Source organism: Paramisgurnus dabryanus, chromosome 14 (assembly GCF_030506205.2).
Source record: "Paramisgurnus dabryanus chromosome 14, PD_genome_1.1, whole genome shotgun sequence".
NCBI lineage: Eukaryota > Metazoa > Chordata > Actinopteri > Cypriniformes > Cobitidae > Paramisgurnus > Paramisgurnus dabryanus.
Window position 1 is genome coordinate 33,234,863 of NC_133350.1, and position 19,725 is coordinate 33,254,587.

Here is a 19,725-nt window from a genome sequence, read left to right on the forward strand (position 1 = left end):
TTGTCCAAAAGACATTTTTCAAGCAAAATAGGTCTGTGAATTCTTTACGACAAACATAATTCAAGTGATCTCCTCACATAAAAACCTCATCAAAAACAATGTTTTTACAGTGTTGTTGTTGGATTGTGTAACTTTTTATTTCTAGTTTCCATCCATTTCTTTGAGAACTGCTTAAGCCACACTGCTAGAAAAAATGAGCTGCATGTTAATGTTTTCAGCAGACTGTTGACTGCTGATTGGATGACTTTCAGCTATTTTTACAAGAACATACTTCTCTTGAACAGTTTAAGTTGCGAAATACACCAGATGTTTCTGTGCAGTCATAGGTCTGGCTTTGCCATGGTGACGTGAGTAAGGCAACATGAACTTCAACAATTTCAGTGATATAACAAAAATCATACAGGTCAGGAATTACGTTAAATTATCCATTTTAATTTTTTTTATTAACATTGTGTTTGTTTGATGGGTGGGGCTTGTTGGGATAGAAGGCGGTTCATTTTATCAAACAGACACAGACTCTACATACATAAGACGTCAACTTCCCTCAAAAGTGAAGAAGATCACAGCAGAGAGAAAGAGAGAGCTATCAGAAAACATCTGTTTCAAAGGAATTTTATTTTGTTTCTCTTCTGGAGTAGATCATGGATGTCACACTCTTGTATGTTATGCTGATCTTTCTGTCCATAGGACTAAATAAACACACGGGAGAGAGCTGCAGTTGTTTCCCAATACACCCTCATTTTTTTTTTTGCAATTCTCGAATAGGTAAGTAAAACTATCTCTTGGAATATCAATCTGATAATACAAGATTGAGCAAATACATGCCCCTAATGTTTCTGCTCTTTGGGGAAACTGATAAATATCAAGTTAATAAAGATACTGTAATATGGATGATGTTGTTTCTTATGAGGCATTTTAAAGTTTTAGCTTTTACTGTCATCAAAACAGATTTTGGCAGAGATTTTTTTCTTCTTTTTGGTGCAGTATCTGCACATCGCACTAAACCATCTTTGTTAATTTTTGTAACTTAAACTATAAAAGTTTTATGTACAGACTCTTGACTTTTAATCCAAAATAAAACTTGACAAAAGCATGAAGCATGTTTATGAAATGCAAATAAAAATAAAGATAAATATATGTGAACACAATATTTAGTTATGTAAAAAATAATGTACAAAAATCTGATTGTTATCGCAGATTAAATTTGGACAAGGTCAGTTTGACCATGACGCAAAGCAGAGGCTGAAATGACAAATGCACAGAGATGTTCACAAGTCTCTGAGCTCGAGTCCAAGTCAAGTCTCAAGTCTCTGAGCTCAAGTCCAAGTCAAGTCTCAAGTCTCATTGTAACAAATAAAACTCTAGTAACAAATAAAGAAATTACAAACATTTATAAAAAGGAACAAAGTTGCACATTAAGTAAGGTCTAAAATTAGCATTAGGTACAGAAATTAAATTAAATGGATAATAACACTTTCTTTATTGTACAAATTAAATAATATTATTTTTAAAGCAATAGAAGTGATTTTCTGTTTGTCTTGGGTTGTTTGATTAACATTAATGACACAGTAGATTAATTGAGATTCCTGTCTCTTTAAGAACAAATAAGCCCAGACTGGTTTCTTAAGACATAAACAAATGTTTTTATCAGAAAATGAATACTGTGAGATTATTTTGTGTGTATGCCCTTTCAAGAAAAGAAAGATTTTATGTTGGCTTAACTTTTGAAACACTTCACTCTGTATGTACACTACTGAGGGCACTTAAACGTATGCTCAAACACAGGCGGAGCGCTTCAGGAAGAAGATGCAGCAGTCGCTTCACATAAAAACGTTACGTTGTTTTTCATTGCTCTATTCAGCAAATGTATGTTAATGGCCTACATATGACACACAGTAGCGCAACTCTGGACCTGACTGGAGCTGGACCGGAAACAAATTTTAAGCGCATGTGCGTACAGAAATCTGCTCACTTGAGCGCCTTTTTGCGGTTAAATTGTTTAACCACTTAAACAATTGCAAGCCTTAGAAACACGTTAATGATGAAAAACTTACCCTATTTAAATTGCATATTAATCCGCAAATCGCATGCGAGCCGAATCACGGATCCGTCACAGCACTACCCAAAGCTTCAAATGAATGGCACAGCAGTGGCCGGTGCAGTTGACATGTATGCTCGCGGCCGCGCACGGAGCAGATAAGTCGTGGGCAGGTTGTAGGTAACGGAGGGAGGGGAATAACAGCTAGCTCATCAGACGTTTCCTAAAAATAAACATTGTTCACGAGTCACGTGGCTCGAGTCCGAGTCGAGTCTAAAGTCTTTGAGTACGAGTCTCAAGTCGAGTCTCAAGTCACTGTGTGTGCGACTTAAGTCGCACTCGAGTCCGAGTCTCAAACTCGAGTCCCCATCTCTGCAAATGCACTGAACATTTTTGTGTTTCTGAAACAAATGACACCAACTGACAGACTTCTGCTGTGAAAACTACTATAATTACAGAAATATTACTTCACAATAAGTAAATCCTGAACATTTATAATTTCATACACTACAATTATTAACATTATATTATCCCTTTAAATCAACGCAATTTACATTGTTACTGTCTGGAAACTGCTTCTGTAAAGTTCTACCAAAATTTCCAAGGTTGGCAGGTGTTTAATGTGCATTGAGTTCATGTCGACTCATTACAAAAGTAAACTGTTGCCTACAATCCTTGTGTTTATTGTATTTTAAGGAAAGAGATTTAATTTGGAGACAATAACTTGCAACACCATAGACTTTGGGATTTGTAACTTTGCAGATCGTTAACATGTACTAACACACACTTATACACAAAAAGAAATGTAATATCATTGAAAGGAAAATAGTGGCTCTTAAAAAGAGAGTTTATTAAGTCCACAATGCCAAAAGAAACACCCATTGACTCATTATTTTTCCAGCTGTGATTCTAGCTGAAGTAACCAGTGAGGAGATTGTTAGTCAGGACACTGAATCTCATGGATGGGGGTCAATTCGATACCAAATCAAAGTGATCAAGGTGAGTTAAAGTAACCGCTACTCTGTTTTTAAATTCATCAATAAAGGAAGAAATATGCTCTTCCTAATAATTATGTACATATCATTTTATTGCATGACTATTTTGGTCATTTCTTTTGGCTTAGAGAAAATTTGCTCAAATAATCTTAAAAAGAAATGTAAAAAATCAAGACAAATTCTATGTTCCCTTTCGAGGGAACTCAATGCTGCATCATAAAAATGTCACTTTAGGAATGCCACCAGCATCCGCGCATCTAAATACACTATCATACTAGTCCGTCCTATAGGAGACAAGAGACGACATCACCAGTTTAATAACTACAGGAAGCCATAAAAGGGAAGCGCAAACAGCGCATGTCAGCTTCTGTCATTCAGCAGCTCTTTGTGTGAAAAATGTGTCTGTCTTTCAAGATGTCCTAAAATATATTCTCTAAGTTAGACTGCATAAAATAGTTTAATGGCTAGTGAGAGTTTCAAGCAATATGTGGTTTTCTGCCCTCAACTTTACTAACGTTCATGGGACTCACAATCTTTGCTGCTCCCAGCCGGTCTGTTGAATCTTATATAGTTACAAGCAGTTGATAGAGGTTGTATCTCGCGAAACTACTAGTTTAAATATTTATTGACCAGCAGATAAGAAAGAAACTACACCGATCAGCCATAACATTATGACCATCTGCCTAATATTGTGTAGTTCCCTTTTTGACACCAAACAGCCCTCACCTGTCGAGGCTTGGACTCATCTAGAACATTCTATCAGAACCAGCATTCACTTTTTTAAGTAATTTCAGCTAGAGTAGCTCTTCTGTTGGATCGGACCACACGGGCCAGCCATTGCTCCCCACGTGGATCAATGAGCCTTGGCCCCCTAAGAGCCTATCGCCGGTTCACCACTTTTCCTTTGATAGGTATATTCAGAAGCTGGTGAACTCTGGTGGCGTTCCCTATCTCAGGGGACAGAGGTTACAGTCGTAATCGAGACATTATAAATATGGTTTATAATAAGAATAACAAAATCTCTTTTTTTAGGTGTTCAACAGTTTTAACAATACTAAGCAAATTCAGTATGTCTATACACATCAAGATGAAGGCATATGTGGCATCAGGTTGGAGCGCAGCCTCTATGTGCTTTCAGGTAAAATAATTTCCACCTCTCCATCACACATTCAATTTAACATTGTGACACACTGTTAGTTGTAAATCAGGTGTGTTAAAAATGGAGACATACAAAAAGTGTAGTTTTTTTCACCCCCTCTATCTAAAGCCACACCCTCTAAAAGGTATGGACACATGTTAATCAAATATGGAGCTGGAGATCTGTAAAGAATCATTTCATTGTTTCAATTGGTAAAAAATCTAATTAACCCAAACAATGAAATGTACACTGACCTTGTTTAGGTATAATTTATTAAAACAGACAAACAAAGGTATCGAAATTTCACACATTTAACCTACTTTTCAACCTACATATGGGGCCCTATTTTACCGATCTAAGCGCATTGTCTAAATCGCACAGCACACAGTCTAAATGGGCGTGACCGATGCCACTGTTGCTAATTTAACGACAGGAAAAATTGTTTGATTAAAACCTTTACAAGATGTTTTCTTTCAGTCATAGAAGTACAAATAGCAGGCTTTGAATTGCTGTAAATGTATTGATATCCTACATAATCATTGTAATCTCATAAAATAATTTGCAGATATGCAAGAAAAGGTTTGTACTCTAAAAATACAAAGAAGAGATAAAGAATTTACAAACGTGCGGAGAGCCGACGCGTTTCAGCACCTGAACAGCGCCATGAGATTTTTTAAGCATTACTTAAAATGTTGCTCATCTCACCATATCCACACCACAGGTAGCATTTAAAAAAAAAAACATTTAAAAATAGATGCATTTGTTTAAAGGAAAGCATTTATTTACTTACCATGCCACAGGTGAAGCAGCTCTTTGTGCCTTCTAATTGACTTAATAATAATCTTTTACATTCAATCCTTTAATCTTTCATATTTAAAAGTGTTTTTGTGCTGCTGCGCATTTATGGATGTGATAAGAAAACCCGCGTTGTCGTCCCGTTTAAAGGCGCTTATTACTAACGCGGTCATTAAATAACAAAAAACTAATTGCGCCATTGACTTTAGACTTTAGAGCAGGTTTTTGTTGGTCAATGGCGTACTCTATTTTAGTTGCCTCAAAATAGCAACGAGCCAACAATGCGCCTGAACACACCTCATTTTCAGACCAGAACGCTCATGGGCGCAAAATTGGACGCAAATGCATTTGCTATTTAAACAACGTGGCGCTAAACGTGAAAATGATAATTGCGCAGGGTGGAAACTAGCAAAAGACACTTCCGTTGCTTATTGCGCTGCATTGCGCCGAGCATATGATAGAGCCCTAAGACTGCCCTCGAAATGTGAAAAAATGGTTAATTGGTAGAAAATCCCAATTGTGATTGGCTAAACAAAGTTAACACAGTCAACGGCTGTTTTAGGTCAGGTAGGAACATGTTAAAAATAAGGAAATCTTTGTGGATAACACATCTGAAATGAAAAGTCAACTGCTTAATGTGTCTGATGAGAATCTGTTATTTCTGCTTGTTTTTGCTTCAAAGGAACCTTATGGAATGATGATGGGATTGTGGTGAAGATGTGTAACCTTGTCAGGCATTGGGACAGTCTGTCCTTAACAGAACAACAAAACCTCAACCAAACATTTCAGATGAGCTGTAACTGCACGGTAATGACAGTGACGTAAACCAAAATGCTATAGTTACAATATGTGACCACAGTAAAGATCAATCACTGCTTCAGACACTAAACCTTCACTATCTGATGGGGGCCCACATTAATTCTTTTACTGTACATGGATAGTTCATTCAAAAATAACAAATCTGCCATCATTTATTCTCATGCTGTTCTGCAACGGCGTGCTGTCCTTTCTTATGAGGAAGATAAAAGGCATAATGTACTGAGAGCCTCAGTCCCCATTTACTTTCATTGTTTCTTTCCTTTTATATTGAATGACGAACAAGGACTGAGGCTTTCAGAGAATATCCTTTTTCTAACATCTCATTTCACATTCAACCAGTGAAAGAAAGTCATGCATTCTGACCTATAACATGAATAAATAATTAAATAATTTTATTTGGGGTTATTTTCGTGTTTAATAATTTCTTAAAAAATAGCAGCTCAAACTAATGTCAAACTGTGATCTTTGCAGGTCTCTCTGTGTATAGTAAAACCCTGTTGTGTCCAGTCTCAAAAAGATTGTGTGTGGGTACCCTTCACATCTCACGCTTTCGAGTACGCCTGTCTGGAAAACAGTGACGGTTCATGTAGCTGGTACAGAGGAGATTCAAAAGATCCTCAAAATGACAAGATGGCCATGTGCAAACCCAGAAGGTCAAGCACTGGAGCCGTTTCTTATTTTTAATGATGCCAAGACATGCTGTTCTTTTCAAAATAGTAAGGGCACAAAGTAATGTGGGGTTAATTTTACAGCTATTTTACTGTAGTTACACAGGGCTGAGCAATCTGTACTTTTGGCCTTTTTCTGTGAATTTCAGAAAATGATCTTCTGTAAATTTCTGCAAAGTTTTGATGTGTTTTAATTAAGATATTTAAAGTGTTTTGGTGGCATGAAAGTAAATCTTTTCATCTTATGTTTTTTTTTAATTATTATTTCTGAGTTAGGTTTGTAAGTCACCAAATCCAACCTTACACTGTTACCTAAAACAGCAACATTTTGAAAAATGTCAGCAACTAGTACTGTAAGTTGAAACTGATAGCTATGATTAAAAATATTTTTTTACACAGCTGGGTTTGTTACAGTAAAACTAAGCCTAAGCCTCTTGTATACAATGTTAATGAAATGAAAACAATGTACATTTTATTAATCAAAATGATAACTGTAAATACAACATCAAGGAAAATAATTGATTGATTGAAAAAAAAAAAACATTTTTTGTCTTAAAAGATTACTTTCATTAAAAAAAATCCTGATATTTTACTCACCCCCATGTCATCCAAGATGCTAATGTCTTTCTTTGTTCAGTCAAAAATACATTAATTTATCGGCAAATATGACGATTGTTGCATTGAATGTGTACAAAAGCTGTAGGTTCCACATACAAACCTTATGTGGTCATTTGTAGCAGAGATGTTTGTAGTCTAGTAGCCAGCCCATAGAGCCCCATTGTGAACCCGGAAATGTTGAGTACACCAAAGTTTTATTGCATGAATGGGAAGTATAGGTCCCCAACATACAGAAACTGCCGGATGCTAATTTGCATATGTTGAGCAATTTGCATAATTAGCATAATTAGCAATATTAGCTTAATTGTCCATTTTGGTCACATATTTTGCACTGTATGGCCAATTTCTACAATATGTAAGTGGTTTTAGAGGTTTTAGAGGATTCTGATTTCATTTCTGCCACTTTCAGACTTCAAAATGGTAATTCTATAACAGATTTGGATTAATTTAGACACTTTTTTATTAATTCCGAACAAAATTTTAGGTTATTTTTATGGTAAACACTATATTCTCACATTTCAGAATCACAAGAACTCATGCTCTTTGATGTGAATGTTGATAACCTCAATATGTTTACATTTCTTAAGGTCTGGTCATGTTTTTATGCAAATAAGCTGTTGCAGTGAGCTGTTGTATATACAATAAGTATGTTGTGAAGCAAAGGAGCATAGTCTATTTTTAAAGTTGAAATTATCCTTGCAGATTTTGTTATATTCTTATATCATATTTATGTTTTCACATTAAGATAAAAGGTTATAATGAGTTATAATGACAGTTTTGTTCAGTACATTGTGAATTTCTATTCAGATCCATTTTGTGAGTGAATCTGGTGTTCAAAAAAGTTACCATTATTAAAAAAAATTGTATTATTCTTTTTTTAAATTCAGACTTCTTGTGATTTGATCAGGAATGGATTAAAAACATTTGATATTCAGTGTTCTTGCTGCTTTCTCAAGTTGTCGTGTAGTATTAATTTAACCATTCGGATCTAGGTTTAAAGGACAAGTTCGGTATTTTACACTTAAAGCCCTGTTTTCAGATTGTTTATGATGAAATAGAACGGTTTTGGCTGAAATTTCGACATATGCGGCTGCCCTGAGAATTTTGGGGTGTTTGTGTTTCACCTCACACCTCTACAATGGGTTTAATGGTGCACTGGAACAATCCTTTCTAAAATGCATTAAACTTTCGTTTACAAAGACGTGAAACTCAGTGAGTGGTCAGGGGTGTTCACTGACATGCTCACACAAAAATCGCTGCAAAAGATGCTATTTCACTATTTCATCATAAACAATCTGTAAACAGGGCTTTAAGTGTAAAATACCGAACTTGTCCTTTAAGTACTTTCAAAACAAAGAGAAATGTTTTGATCAAGTCGAAATGTCAGGAAAGAAGTGTCTGTTTGCACCATGCAGTGGCAAAAATAGCGACTTTAAAATATCTTTACAATCAGAGGAACTCTGTAACCTTGGATGGAGCCCGTATGAAATTTACCGAAAGCGCAAAAGGCCCCCAGCAGTGAAAGCACTACCTCCTACAGAACGTAATATGCGCCTTCATGGAAGATGTGCCCACCTACAGGTGCTACTATGAAAATCAGCTGACCAGCCTGATCCACCGGTTGTGGATATCACCTTGTTTGGATGGGACAAGAAGATGGGTCTAAAGGAAGGAGAGGAACTGCTTATGCCCACACAGGATTCAAGTCCAGTTGCTCCTCCTGCTTTGTTAGATGTTGTCAGCTGTGGTTTTAAAGCTGTGTTGAAACCTTGTACATCAGCAAAGTCCAGCTGTGTAGCTGCAGGTCTGGGCTGGGCTTGCGTCTGGCGAAGTTTCAGTTTACCCGATTACTATGTATCATACAGTTCCAGGATCCAAGTTATGTCAAATACCCGCATTGCTTTTTCATCCAGAAATGCATAACATTCAGCCTAACAAAGATTCATTGTTTATCCAAAAAGCTATTTTGAATCTTCAAAAGTGTCAGGAGGGGATTCAGCCTCACTATACCCTGTAAACAATGAATCAACATTTATAAGTGCACTCATGATTCTGAAATGTTAGATTATTGTATTTACCTAGCCTAGAAATCTAGACGCACCCTAGCGGCTGCAAAATATATTTGCTGCCAGGGTTTAGTCTAGGCACTCACAATACACTTAACAGCTCCAAAAACCAAAATTTGGTCAGGCCAATCACATCGTGTGTAGCGTCTGTGGGGCGGGCTTAACATGATGACGACAGAGCTGCAACGGTTCCTACTTGAAAACAAAGAATGGCTGCTGCTGCTGGCGAACAGCTTTCTTTTGAAGCGGCTTTGGCCGCGACTCTGGAGGACTTAGACTTATGTTTTTCTTTGAGAGAAGAGCAAATAACCCTACTGAAGTCCTTTTTAAGCAAGAAAGATGTGTTTGGAGTTTTGCCGACTGGTTACGGTAACTACGTCACCTTCTTCGTTGCTCTGATTGGTCATAGCGCTATCCTATTGCGTGCAGAGGCATTTTGAGGGACAACCTTATATCCCGCCCCTTGCATTGAGCCGTTTGTGTGAAGAGTTGCCAGACCTTACATCTTGATGTAGGTCTGGCTAACCAGGCTAGTATTTACCATAAAATAACCTAAAATTATGACTGAAAGTAATAAAAATTTGAATAAATAAATCAAAATTTGTAATAAAATTAGCTCTTTAAAATCTGAAAATGCCAGAAATGAAATCAGCATCATCTAAAACCTCTAAAACCACTCACATATTGTAGAAATTGGCCATTTAGTGCAAAATATGTGGTCAAAATGGACGATTAAGCTAATATTGCTAATTATGCAAATTATGCAAATTGCTCAACATATGCAAATTAGCATCCGGCAGTTTCTGTATGCTGGGGACCCATACTTCACATTTCTGCAATAAAACTTTGGTGTACTCAACATTTCCGGGTTCACCTAGTTGGCTACTAGACTATTGTGTTGCTTTTGTAAAAAAAAGATTATTTTTTAATAACTAAGCAAAAACCAAAATGTGTTTTGCCCAAATCTTTCCCACTTAAAGCTTTATTATATTAACTTCTACGTCAATTGTTGTTGAACTAACATTTTTGTTAATATAAAAACAAGTGAAGTGCGACATCAAGCCAGCTTGCAATATTTTTCACCACACACAACATTTATGGATATCTGAATGTGCTCTTACCATGTTTCTGTGGTTTGAGTAGAACGTCTGATCAATGAGAGGAAATTTTTCTGGTCCCAACCTCACATAAGTGCTGATCAGCTGAGCAAACTGTGAAAAACACATCATTGAAATGAGTGTAGATGTTTCTAAAGTTTCCTTTTAAAGTTCATGTAAAAAATTGCTGTAATGTATGCAGCCCTTTCCAGTAACCTACTGTAGATTTAAATGTATATTATTTACTGGCAACAGTTTTTTAAAGTTAAATAAACATTAAACAAGAACAAGTCTTAAATTAACTCGTACATTAACAGCCGCATACAAAGCATTGGGAACCAAAAAATCCTCATCAACCTTTTACAGTTTTTTCCTTAAGATTTAGTTTCCCAGAATGCTTTGCATTAGGCTGTTATTTTTATTCTGTAAAGACAAATACTTGTTAATGTTAACTGTTCATTTAACTTTGAGCAAACCTTTGGCAGTAAATAACATCAATTTAAATCTACAGTAAGTTACTGGCAAACAGCTGTAATACAGTAATACTGTCTTTTCTACAGAATTTTTTTACAGTGCATTCTTGTCATTAGCAAATGGTATTTCAGTACACTGCTGAAGTGTACAGTAGTGTATACTCACAGCCCATGGCTTATCACAGAGGTTATAGATTGACTCCAGTGAGTTGACACTGGGGATTCCAGCATACTGCAAGCCAATGATGATATTTCTGAAGTCTTCATTCTGTGTCATACTGAAAGCATGCTGTCGGACCAACACAAAGTCAGGCTTGAATGATCTGTGTGAGACACAATAAATAACACATAAGCATTAAACTTGTGTACAGTAAGATTATGTTTGCACTTACTGTAAGGCAAACTGTGAAATTCTCCATTATTTGTAATTTGTACGCTTTTGATTTTGTCTACTAAATGAATACATTTAAATGTATGTATGTAAATATAAAATGAGCAGCATTTAATGAGTGAATACTGTACGTCTTCCTTTAATAAACAAGTAATGTCTAAAAAATAACACATTTGAAAATGTGTTACACACGGGTATTTCTGAATGGCCTGAGGCTGGGATTAAGAAGATTTAAAGCAAAAGTTTTTAATGAACATATAATACCTGCCTAGAGCATCTGAGTAATATAATTGTCTCATGTTTGATGGAGGTTGCGTTAAGTAAAGGTCTTCATGGGTCCACTTAGATCCGAAAACCTGAGGTCCGACCCGAGCGGGTTCCGGTCTAAAAGTTTCACGTGTGCATCAGACAATATTAGTGCCATCGGGTCTCAGGTCATTTAAAATGAATGTGTTTGCGCCAAACGGAACCAAGAAAACCTGAACTATTTTGGGGGTGAACGCATTGTCCTTTCCCAATGCCTCCTTTGTTTGCCGAGAGCACTTGCAACATCGTATGGCTGGCAGTAGATAATTTTCGTTGAGCCAGACCTGTCAATCAATTTTGAATGCACATTTTAGTGGTTACTGTGGTGCCATAGTTGTATAACAAATGAAAAAAAATGGAGCAGGGGGCCAAATTGGTCGCGAGGCCACCGGGTTTCTTTCTATCTAAAGAGGCTACCGGGTTTGTTTCTTTGAAAGACAATTTTCTATCCCTGCTGGTCTAGACAATAAAGCAGGGTTCCTCCAATCTTAACCCCTTACCTGAGGGCCGGAGCACTGCAGAGTTTAGCTCCAACTCTAATGAAATTTACCCACCTGTGATTTTCTAGTGATCATGAAGACCTTGATTAGCTTGCTCAGGTGTGTTTGATCAGGGTAAGCAAGCTAATCAAGGGCTGCGTCCGAAAACTTAGGCAGATAACTTGTTGCCTCGCTGCCTCATGAGGCAATGGATCTCATTCACTAAGCATGCGTACACAAAAATATGTGCGTGAGATGTGCGCACGGATGTTTTCACGAACAAATTGTGATTCAACAAAAACTGGACAGCACTGGCTTCCTCCAGCGACAACATAACCTCCCCCCCAAAAAATGCAAAGCAAAACATAGCTTTACCGATAATAAATATGATCATGCATTTCTTTTTGAGCTCTTTTCCTTCTATGACAAACTGCTCTAAAGTTTTCTGTGGACTGCGCTGCAGAAAACCCTTAAATGGAGCTGGTTTGGGCGTGTTTTATGCAAATTATCAACCTCATGCACGTTGCCACTCATGTAGAACACTCCAAGTTCACTAACGTAAGAACAAGTACTGTATAAGAACAAACTCATGTGCGTACGCATGTGTTGTGAATTAGGCGGAAAGTTTTCGTGAGGAGTTCAAGTGTGCGTATAAATACAAAAAACTTTTGCAATTATTAATGAATGAGACTCATTGACTTCGGAGGCATAAAGGCAGCTCAGAGAAACACTTGCGGAACAAAGTGAACATTTTACATTTATTCACACAAATTTTTTGCTTCAGCCGCTTTCTTGGCCGCTATTTTATTTTTTTAACTCAACCAGGCACGACCAATCACATTCCCCATGCGCACACTCGCATAGAATTGTGGGATATGATGATGTTGGTATCTCAGGAGTCAGAAGTAAACCTAACATTGGATTCGGACATGGCTTCATGCCTTGGAATGCTGCCTCAGAATGCAGCAATTTAGAGTTTTCGGATGCAGCAAAGATCTTCACGATCACTAGAAAATCACAGGTGGGTAAGTTTGATTAGGGTTGGAGCTAAACTCTTTAGTGTTCCGACCCTCCAGAGTAAGATTTGAGGAACCCTGCAATAAAGCTTTTGAATTTGATCTGACTGGTGCATGCGGGGCTGCAGAATGTACACACGTTGTTACACCATCACACAAGAGACATGTCTTACCCCACATTATATACAGTATATTGTGATTTTATGTATATTTGAGTTTTAATAAGTTTTACATGTTTACATTTTATTTCTTTTACTATTTTATGTGTGTGTGTTTTATTTTGTTTGGTCTGCCTGTCAAGTGAGAAATCACATGATAGGAAAGAGAATGCCAGTATAAACGGAAGTAGCAGAAGCACACCCAGATAGCAATTTCCTTTGGACCGGATCCGCATGAAAGCCTTTAGATCCATCTGTAGCGGACATACGGTATCTGACTGTGGGCCAGATCTGCACCTGATAAGATTTCAGCTCTGCTAGCAAAGCTGTTTTTTCATCGATTTACAGATTTGTTCCAGGTCCGGTTTCCGCAACTCAACCGGAAGTCAGGAGATGCGTTTAAAATACAAAGCACTAATTTGGCCCAAACCTGTGATACGGATATGGGCAGAAGGAGCAGGTGGTAATTGAACAGAGAAGTCAACTAGCTGGCTGCTGTAGAATAAAAGTATTTTGTAATGGCACAAATTTAGAAACATGAGGGTGCACTATGTGCCCATGGCCACTTCATTTCTACACTAAATTTAAGCTAATTGGCTCAGTATATGTGCCAGTTAGACTTTTCAGTGCTGTTTTTCTACAGTCAGCAGATTTGGGCCAGATCCACTTACCACATCAGAACCAAAGCTTCCAGAAAGACAGTTCCCTGATGTGGCCCACATCTGTAATATTGACCCAAACCACCTCCAAACTTGTGTGTTCCACTCTGGTTTACTGAACAGAGCCGAACGCGCGAAGTGAGTGAGGTCCGTCCGTTTGAGAGACGTTATGCTGATCTGGCCCTCATTCGTACCACGGATTATAGCCAGAAACCGTTGGAATAGATCAAATGAAACTTTTGTGGGGGTGCCCATGCCCTATTTCGTTATTAAATCCTGATTTGTTAAATCTTACAATGGAACACTTGCACGTAGCCTACACAAAAATGATAAATTCACTAACAAAGTAATAGGCTTGTCCCAAAATGGAAGATTTACCACATAACAAAATAATACATTAGCAACTGTCCACTATCCAAGTGCAATGGTCCAAGCTGTATTGCCATCCTGGGAAGAAAAAAAGTTGCGAACATCGTGGGAAAAAACGGCACTGGCGCACATAATGGATGGCAACATGGGTACGTATATTGATTTTATAATACTATATTTCGTTGGCAATGGTGTGATTATGGTGAATATAGTGTTATGGGACTGCAAGTTTCTGCTTTAAGTTTTAATTTGCCCCAGGGGCGGTTCTAGACGCTTTTAAGTGGGGCTCCAGCCACCCCGCCGTCATCTTAGCCCCCCTAAAATTAGTCTTAATATTTCTACCAAACTATCAAATATATTTTTCTGAAGTTTTATTTATTTGTAAAAACAATTAATTCGAAGATAATTATTAAAAAAACGCAAAATGCAAGACATTTAGAAAAAATTTACGAGTTTATGAGGCATTTGATTAGCTTTGCTGTTCTGCGCATGCGTCGTAACCGTCAGTGGAGGAGAGCTCGAGCGCCTGTGCTTCAGGTCACACAGAGGGAGCAGTTGTTTCATAAAATATCCAGCGTGGAAGCTCAGAAGGTATTTTCGCTAATGTTTTAATTTGTTTGCTAACCTGTATGAGTGCAGTCATGTCTACAAAATATATAAGAATATTTGCCGTCTTAAATGAGATAATAATAGGTTGGTATCCCCCGTTTATAATTCAAAACTGCTTTGCATACTGAAGCCGTGCCGTTTAAAGTTTGCCGTTGTCATGACATTTTGCAATACTACAAGGTCTATATTTGTACCTTTTTCTAGTTAACAGTAATACCAGCTGTGAATAATATGATGCTAAGTTATCGAATGTGCAATTGAGAAATATGTCATATGAGTTTAACCCACGAAATTAAACACACAAATAAGATAGACTATAAACAACATTCAGTGACTTGTTCGCTTTTATAGATGGATATATAACGTTTTTTAAATGCTGGAAAGGAGAGCAAACAGGTGGAGAAAGAGTTAGAGAGACTGAGGTCAGAGACAGGTAACGTTAGGAGATGATAAAGTGATTGTTGCAGTTTCATAGTCATGATAAATGTTATTATTATTAGCCCCTAAAATATACATCATTCCATTATTTACTTACCCTTATGTTGTTTTAAAACATAACAGCTTTTATTTTCCGATCAGAAACTAAAGGGGTCATGTATGATTTATTACAGTCATATTTAGAATCACTGCAGGTTGTTGTTAGTAAGTTTATGAATATGGTTATGCATGCTAGAAGCATGCATGATACATCTGGAAAGTAAAACTGATTTATAATGTATACCGAAAAGTACAGTCTGACTCGTATAAATATAAATTCTCATATAAATTGTTAGTATTCATTAAACTTTGAATATACATATAGTACACTCTAAAAACCGTTGGGTTATTTGTTTTACCCAATAGGTGGGTTAAACGTATTGGGTTGTTCTGTTGGGTTATTCCTAGCTTGTATTGGGTTATTTCCATAACAACCCAGAGAGTTGGGTTAAAATCGGGCTCACGTCACGCATTTTGAATTTCAACGGTTGACCGGTGCCACTGCTGAGTGCGGACAGACACGAGAGGTACGTTTTAAAATATATATCTCTGTGTAATGTTTTATTTGCTACAAAGTGTCTTTAAGCTCTAACACACCGTAAACTATCAGTCACGTTTAAATAAGTGTACAAAAATGCTGCTGTCTAGTTTTTGTCCGTTACACCTGTTCCATTCATTAACTGTTATCGATGCCAAACGCGTTTTTAAGCAATCATAAACGTAGAGAGACATCGCAATTTATTTTAATAAACAGCACCAACAGCATGAGCCCTTACGAAAATGAATCATGTCTTTTTTTAGTATAACGTTAGTTTCATGGCGTATTGATTGCCATATTGCTTTAACCATGGTTTCTGTAACAGACAATGTTTTTTGGTTTAAAGTGTAGTAAAAACCGTTTTTTAACTTTTATAAGGGATGCAAACAGCTGTTTTTTGCTCCAAATATTTTTTTAGCCGGTCTGTGTTATAGACACAGAGCTGTAATATAAATGTGATTCTGAATGTAAATGTCTTAAGAAATGACTCGATGGCATTTTATTGTCGTCTTACTTCAGTATAATCCCTGATAAAGCGCTGTTTAATCCTGCACGTACTGTTTACTGTAACCCTGGTAACGGTTGAATTTGCAATTCAGCGCCATCTACTGTCAAAGTAGAGTATTTATTCAGCGTGCCAGATGTGTTTGCTTTGAGATTTAATTAATTATTATTTTCTTTAAATGTAGACATTCTTGGAGATGTTGCATTAAAAACCTTACAAAATGGCCAGCAAGATGGTTCAGCCTTCCTACAGTACCAAGAGGCAAAGCAAACATTTATTAATTTGCAACCAAGTATCATTTATGACACTTGTTTTTTTTAACCTGTTTATGTGTGCATATTTACATTGTGAAAATTCTGTCTTCAGGTCAGAAAACAAACATAATTCAGTATTTGGAGGAGGAGGTATGACGAAGACCCCATGTTCTGCTATGGGATGAATTTGACTAATCACAAGCCTTTGTTATCGTGGGGAGGCATGGCCCTGGAGCAAGACCAGCAGTTGACATGTGCTTTAATATTTTTTTTACATTTTATACAGAGTATCCCAAGCCTTTCACTACTGTTAAGTAGTTTCTGTAACACAATACATTTTGTACCATGTGATGTTTCCTGAACACACTGTCACCTGCTTAAAGGGACAGTTCCCCCAAAAATGAAAATTGTCATAATTTTCTTCCTCTCCTGTCGTTACAAACCTGTACACATTTTTTTGTTCTGATGACCACAAAGGAAGATATTTTGATGTTTGAAACCAAACAGATCATGAGCCCCATTGACTGTCATAGTAGGAAAAAAGAATACTATGAAAATGAATGGGGCTCATGATCGGTTTTATTTTTTAAACATTCTTTGAAATATACCTTTGTGGTTATCAAAGTAAAGACTTATATACAGGTTTATAACAACATGAGAGGGAGAAAATGATGACAAAATGTGTGAACTATGCTTTTAAGCAGTTTTTAGTTGGATAAGATTGAGTAGATTTGTTTTGTTCTTATGTTTTTGTTTATTTATGTATGTATATATGTATGTATGTGTGTATGTATTTATGCTTCTATACATGTATGTATTTATACATTTAAATGCAGGTGCAAATGACTAAATGAAAATAAAGCATTATAAATGTATTTGTAAGTTTTGAATTATTTATTTATAAAGCAAATAATAGTAATAAATAATAATAATAATAATAATAATAATGGGGTTAAAACAGCATTGCAAAAATAACCCAACAAATTGGTTATTTCATAACCCAACTAATTGGGTAAAACTTTCTACCCAATGCATTGGGTTAAAATAACCCAACAATGGGTCGGTGCTATAGTAACCCACCATTGGGTTATTTATTGGGTTATTTTCAACCCAACTGTTTTTAGTGAGTATACATGAACTTGAATTCAAGATACACAATAATAAATAATAGTAATAAATAACTTTTATACCTTTTATATCTGTTCAAGAGAATTTTTATTTATTTGTATTAGGTTAATAATAATAAGGGCTTGGAACTATATAGAAGAGTAATGTATATGTAGCCTACATGAATTTATTAATATAATAATACTGGTCCCAATTTGCAAAAAGGCATCATAATGCTCTCTTCACATAATCACTGAGGGCTAAGCCCCCATAAGAATGAAATCCTAGAACAGTTTGCCCCATCCCGCTATCAGCTATCGTGAAGTAATTACCAACCATTTCGTTCGAAAAATTCTAAAACAACAATGTTTTTAATACTTTAAAATAACATTTGATAAATGAAACTTTCTCTTGGAGGTTTCTTAAACAAAAGGCTGCATAGGAGGTCGCATTTGTAAACTGCATACGTCATAAAGACTGTCTTGTTACAGAATATTAACAATTATAAAGTTTTACACTATTATATTTAGTTAATCGTAGCTGTATTTAAATTTAGTTAATTGTTGTAATATGCTTATGACTTGCGAATGTTATGATTAATTAACTGAAATAAAGCAGGCTTGATGACGTACTGTATGCATTAGGGCTGTCACTTTTTATTCGATATTCGAATATGCATTCGAACATGACGTGAAATATTCCGTATTCGAACTATAAATAAACCATCCGGTTTTTTAAATGCCATGTGTAGCGCATTTTTTACAGTAACACCTCGTAATAGGAAGGAGGCTGAGAGTGAGACCGACGACGGCAACTGTGCGCAAGAGAGGGAATCAAATGGGACCAAAATGAACCTCATGTGCATGTCAAGATAGAATTATAGTTTGTATATAAAATGACATATGGTTTATAGTGTTAAATATTATAGCAGAATAAAAAGCTTGTGTTAATACATTGCATTATGAAATTAGCTTGTATGAAGATATTTCATCATTTTTACAATGCAATGTAAACTTTATATTAAATAACAACAGCATTTGTCTTGTAAACGGATTTGAAATGATCATGTGCTGACTGTTGCGCGTCACATTGACGACAAGTGAGATCTGCTTAACTCAGCGGTAAGTTTAATTTCATCTCAAGTATCAAAGGGTTTGTGCTCTCTATCATTGAAAACGGGCAAGCAAACAGCACGCGCAGGGTTAATGTACTTGTCAATGACGGCTCACAAACGCGCGGGATAGGCTTTGTATGTGTGCTTGTTGTCAATGACAGTTCTGGTCACAAACACGCTCAAGCGCGGGATATGTGTGCTTGTCAATGATGGTCATTAAATCCGCGGAATTCTGCAGAGTTTTCTGCCGAAATCTGCGGGCGCGAATTCCGTTTGCGTCTGCCTATATACTCCTGCTGCTATTTAAGTTGTCACGTTATTGTTTGTAACTGTTCTGAATCGTTTTATATATATATAAGTTTGTAATTCATAAGTTGATAACCTGCTGTTTCAAACATTAAGTAAAAAAGTAATCCAGACAACCCCGTGTATGACTGTCACTGTTAATAATTTTGTGATTGAATCTCCATTGCGGTGGGTTTTTGATGCGCGTGGGGGGGGGGGGGTGGCGCCTAGATATTCGAATATATTCGGATACATTGCATGATATTCGAAATCCGTTCGAATTTGATTTTTCTCAAAAGTGACAGCCCTAGTATGCATCCTGCATATGCGACCTGCGGAGGATGCAGCTTTCTGTTTGAGTAATATCAGCATAAAGGTTTCTGGCTAAAGCTTTCACGGTGCAATGTGCATGCATTATATTCTGTCTTTTACTGCGTGTGCTGTTTTGTTTGGGTTTCCAAATGTTCGTCTGACACGCGTTGTGAATCAGGGTATCTTCCGTCCATTCCATATTCGTTTTAAAATTAAAAACCAAAAATGAAAAAACAAATCGAATTTTCATTTATCGTTTCCATTTATAAAATGAAAAAAGAAAAATAGAAATTTATACATTTTTCTAGTTACCCAGCAAACATTGGTCCGACGGCAACGTCGTGTCCCTGGCCAAAAATAGTCGCGGTATGACGGCATAAATCGGTGAAAATATGTAAAAAAAAAAAAAACATGTCATAAAAATGCATTCAGATACATT

At 36.6% G+C, this 19,725-nt stretch overlaps 2 protein-coding genes across 2 annotated transcripts in view; one reads left to right on the top strand and one right to left on the bottom strand.

Annotated features, from left to right (window-relative positions):
* Positions 1–19,725, bottom strand: part of syn2b (synapsin IIb) — a 185,250-nt gene that overhangs the window by 88,133 nt on the left and 77,392 nt on the right. Inside the window, exons 4-5 of the mRNA XM_065265920.2 lie at positions 10,874–11,030; positions 10,259–10,348 (exon numbers count right to left, since the gene is read on the bottom strand). Of these exons, the coding sequence (XP_065121992.1) occupies positions 10,259–10,348; positions 10,874–11,030 (247 nt within the window). The remainder of the gene's footprint in view (positions 1–10,258; positions 10,349–10,873; positions 11,031–19,725) is intronic.
* LOC135747299 (metalloproteinase inhibitor 4-like) lies at positions 357–6,973 on the top strand. The gene is made up of 5 exons (XM_065265922.2): positions 357–765; positions 2,940–3,037; positions 4,066–4,171; positions 5,649–5,773; positions 6,257–6,973. Exons 1-5 carry the CDS (start codon positions 642–644, stop codon positions 6,467–6,469), a joined length of 666 nt encoding a protein of 221 aa, XP_065121994.1. The 5' UTR covers positions 357–641; the 3' UTR covers positions 6,470–6,973.